Here is a 4,479-nt window from a genome sequence, read left to right as displayed (position 1 = left end):
ATGCCAAGATCAAGTTTCCAGTGTCAATCCACTGACTTGAAAATGTCCACCAGACCAAAAGCAGTTTGCCTAGCTCACCTGGCCTGCTAAAGGTTCTTAGGAGGAGAGAACAGGCAGATGTCTGTGTATCTTGCTAACTCCTGAATGTCTTTGAGTCTAGGGAACCTAACTCCTGAGTTTCTTTGAGTTCAGGGAACCCTATTAATGGAAGACTCATCCTAAACGTTGTAAAGCATTATCTGAAAATGAAACCACAAATTTTGATCTCAGTATGAAGGACTATTTTTTTTTTTGATACTCAACTCTGAACCCATTTGGGGAGGGGGACCAGTAGCAAAAATACCTACCCCAATCTACCACCACAAAGTGTTTTGTAGATCAGTTGTGAATTTTATTAAAAAAAAAAAAAACAAGCAGTATGCCTGGGCTTCATAAAATTTATACACGAATATATATACAGACACAAATAATATTAAAATAAAAATCACACTTGGTTTCACGTGGCGGTGGCCCTGGCACCCCACAAACATATGTTAACTTTTCCTTTAAAGAAATTGCTCGGCCCAAGAAGAGCACAGTTAGGTAACCACTAATAAAGCTGTAGCCGTTGCCTGCAACATTTCAATTCAGGTTTCAAAAATATATAAATAATTTAATTACAAAAACCCAACATTTCCCCTTGTTTTTGGCACAGTGAAGCATTGGTTGATAGCAGAGAAAATGACCGGAAGATTGACAGCTCTCTCACACGCAGTCACTCCTGTGAAAGACACACATTTATACCCAACGGAGTCTCAAAACCCCAAACAGTAGTCACCATTTATCCCATGGAATGGTTCCCTGATGTTCATTTTTTTTTTCCTTTTTTCTTTTTTCGTGGGTGGGGAGGAAAAATCAGCAGAAGGTGCAACGCAATAGGAGGGAGAGGAAAGCCTCTATGCGGGAGAGTACAGGCCTGGCCATGAAATAGAAAAGAACAGCTTTGATCCTCTGTAAAGTTAGAAAAGACAAAGGAACTATTCTGGACTAAGTTAAAACACTTGGGACAAAATGCTTAACTTTAAGGCACATTTGACGGAGAGTTGAAAAAAAAATCTCTATTCCTCCGGAAGGTGGAAAGTGCACAGCCCTGGAGCCCGCATTCCAACCTCCATGACAAAAGGTGCCCCCAACTCCACCCTAGACCCACCAGCAGAGCTCCAAGCTCCTGTCAAGCAAGCAGCGTCTCCACCGGGTAGGACAGGTGCGGACCCGGACCCCAGGCCGCGGCCGCCTGCAGGGCCGTGGGCAGCCGTAGGGGGCAGTACAGGTGCGCCGCGCCGGCGGTCTCCGGACCTCGAAATGGCTTGGCTGGGGCCGCGGTGGAGAGGGGCGCCAGCAACAGGGGCGCCGCGGGCTGCACCTCGGCCCCGCGTGACGCCAGCAGCGTGGGCTCGCCCGCGCCGTAAGCACAGAGCGGCAGCAGGGCACCGCCGGACGACGCGGGAAGGAGCGCGGGATAGGCGCGCAGCGGCGGGCAGGGAGCAGCGCTCCAGGGTAGCTGCACCCCCAGAGCTGGGTCGCCGTCGCGGCGGCTGCGAAACGGCTTGCTGAGGATGCTGTCGATGGCGAAGGAGCTGGAGAACTTGCTCGCCGGGCTGGAGCCTTCCTCCTGGCGAGCGGGCGAGCGCGCGATTGGGGAGGAGCGGGCGGTGTGCGCAGGCTGCGGGGTCCCCGCAGGTCCGGGTGGGGCTTCCTCCGGCCGTAGCCCCGACGCGGAGACTGTGGTCCGGTGGCTGAGGCGCTTGCGGCGGCGGCGGAAGACCCCGTCGGCGAAGGTGTATTCGCTGTTGGGGTTGAGCATCCAGTAATTGTCCTTGCCCCAGGGCCGCGAGGGGTCGCGCAGCACCTTGACAAAACAGTCGTTGAGCGAGAGGTTGTGGCGCACCGAGTTGCGCCAGCCCGTGTAGCTGCCCCGGAAAAAGGGGAATTTGCCCATGAGGTACTCGTTGATCTCGGCCAGCGTCAGGCGTCCGCCCGCGGAGTCGCGGATGGCCATGGCGATGAGTGCGATGTAGGAGTAGGGGGGCTTGGGCCGCCGCGTGTACGGCTTGCTGCGCGCGCCCTCGCCGCCGCCCACGCTGCCCGCGCACGGCCCCACCGGGGAGGCCTGCGTTCTGCTGCCATCGGTTACCTCGGGGCCGTCTTGGGCGCTCGCCCCGCCACTCGAATTCCTCTCGCCGCCGCCGCCTTCCAGATCCCCGGCGCCTCTGCCCGCCGCCGGGCTGTTGGCTGCACAGTCCCCGTCAGAGCCTAAGGAGTCGTCGCCAGCCGCGGACAGCGGAGATGGCACGTCGCTGCTGCCGGCCCCCTCCAGGTCACTGCCCATCTTGTCCCCGTGGGCTGCGCGTGGGGCGAATACCTCCAATTTCATGCCGGCTCTGGTGCTTCCCGTCCGGCGCTATTACCCCTTTCCTGCGAGGTCGTAGGAAGCGAGTGGCGATCCCGTGGCCCGCTCAGGCTATCTTCTCCCAGGAAGGACCGCTCCTGCGTCTTTCGGAGAGAGACGCTTTTCCGTAAGGTTGTCCTCCGCTGGAATGTTTCTTTGGAGGGGTTGTGAGTGTTGAGTGAACTGAGGAGTGGAGTAGTAGAAGTTGGTGCAGTGCTGTCCTTACTCCGAGGTTTGGAGACTTTAGGCGGAAGACAAGCGAGGAATGAGGGGCCACCCTGCGAAGCGGGGGCCAGGACACGCAAGCCTTAGAATTTCGTGCTGGGAGGAAAGAGCCAGCGCATCTGCTCTCCGTCCAGGCGTCCAAAAGTGTTCCTTCGCTGGATGTCTAGGTCTTAGACACCGAGCTGACCTCTGATGGCGCACCCGCTACTTTTGAGGATAAGACGTCTTTAGCCTCGAGAGCCCATAGAAAGGAGTCTCCGAGGCCGCCGCACCCGCAGCCGCCTTGCCACCCCCGGCCTCCCCGGCAGCATGTCAGCGCTGGCCGGCCGCAGCAGAATCTCGCCTCCACCTTCGGTCCGGCCCAATATAACCCTGCGGCGGCTCCGCGGGGGCGGGGCCTGGGCGCCCACGGCGAAGGGGTGGGGGAACTAGGTGGCCGAGGTGGCCGCGGCTCCCCCCACGGCGTTCACCAGGCCGGGGCCACGCGGCGGCGCGGCCACAGAGGCTCCCTGGGCGCAGGTTGTTTGTTTTGGGTCTGGCCGGCCCCGCCCTTTCGATTTCGCCAATAGGAAGCGAGCGCGCGGCTCGGGTGTACGCGCGTCTGTGCGCGCCTGTGCGCCTGCCCCGCCCGACCCGCTGCGCAGGTAGGAGCTTCTGGCTTCCCGCGGCCACCGAGTGCCTTTCTGCGACCCCGGACTCACGGAGACGATTGTTCTGGAGTACCTGGTAGAGCTGACACGTTATGACGCTCCTGAGAGACACCTAAAAGAGCTGGGCCGAGGGACTGGTGTTTGCATAGGTTGGGCCGCCGTCCTGAGCTGCGCGCTGCTTGCTGCGTGCGGGTTTTTTTTTTTTTTTTGGCAGCGGAGCCAAGATTCTTAGAAAAGGAAACCCCTGGTGATGACTGAATCGCCGAACTGCAGAAACCTGGTGGAATAGCCTTTGCATTGGCCTATTTCCGTGCCCTTCCTCTTATTTCCTTTCTATGGCCAACTTTCCCCCTAGTAACAAGTAAAAATCCTGAGCTTGAAACTGTATGACTCTTTTTGCTTGACCGTGTGTGCTTCTTGCTCCTTAGCCAGCCTCCGACTTTCACTTTTATTTTGTCATACCTGGCTGGAGGCTCTGGGTAAGGAGGCAACGCCCCATACTTTTGCGGGGAGACCACGTTGGGAGAGGGGAGCCTGGCTCTGTCTGCACTTGAGTCCCTACAAGGGCAGAACCCATAGCTGTGCAGTGCCGGGGTCTAGCATTCAACATTATGGGAGAATGTGTGTTCCTTAGGGCCTGGGGCAAGGACAAGGCGTGTTTATCGCCATTTGTCTCCAAGCATACTCTAGAACTTGCCTTGCCTTTAGTGGCACGGGTGTCAAACAGGAAAGGAGGTCCCTTCTACTACTCCTCCAACTCTCAGGACCAGCGCCAACTCGTTGTCAATTCTCCAAGGAAAGGGGCCTTGCACCAGGAAGGGTGCACTTCTGACCCTATGCCTACCACACCAGCTTCCTCCTTCTTCCTGCTTTTGTTGCAAATAGCGCAGAGGCCGCGAGTATGTGGGAGCGCATCTTTGAAGTTTATTTTATTACTTTCCACCATTTGTGTGGAAAACATACACAGGCTTCTCTTATCTTCAGTCAAGAAGCCGTGAAGGCGTTCAGAATGCAGTGGGCACCGTGACAGCCAGAGAGGAATCTGATATTTTCTACTACACATTGTTTGCCACATGGTGTGTTCCTTCAGCCTCAGAAAACAGTCGCTTTCCAGGGGTTCCTCTAGCCTAGCCTGCGAGTGCATGGTCCCCCCAGGTTCTGGCCAGGGAAGTGATT

At 56.8% G+C, this 4,479-nt stretch overlaps 1 protein-coding gene across 1 annotated transcript; it reads right to left on the bottom strand.

Annotated features, from left to right (window-relative positions):
• Positions 1 to 369: 369 nt before the first annotated feature.
• On the bottom strand, positions 370 to 3,346 carry Foxq1 (forkhead box Q1). Its single transcript, XM_032885129.1, has one exon. The coding sequence runs from the start codon at positions 2,411 to 2,413 to the stop codon at positions 1,211 to 1,213; it is 1,203 nt and encodes a 400-aa protein (XP_032741020.1). The 5' UTR covers positions 2,414 to 3,346; the 3' UTR covers positions 370 to 1,210.
• Positions 3,347 to 4,479: the final 1,133 nt, after the last annotated feature.

The sequence above is a fragment of the Rattus rattus genome, chromosome 14, assembly GCF_011064425.1.
Source record: "Rattus rattus isolate New Zealand chromosome 14, Rrattus_CSIRO_v1, whole genome shotgun sequence".
Lineage (NCBI taxonomy): Eukaryota > Metazoa > Chordata > Mammalia > Rodentia > Muridae > Rattus > Rattus rattus.
The sequence above is the reverse complement of the archived record's forward strand: the minus strand, read 5'-3'. Positions and strand labels throughout refer to the sequence as shown.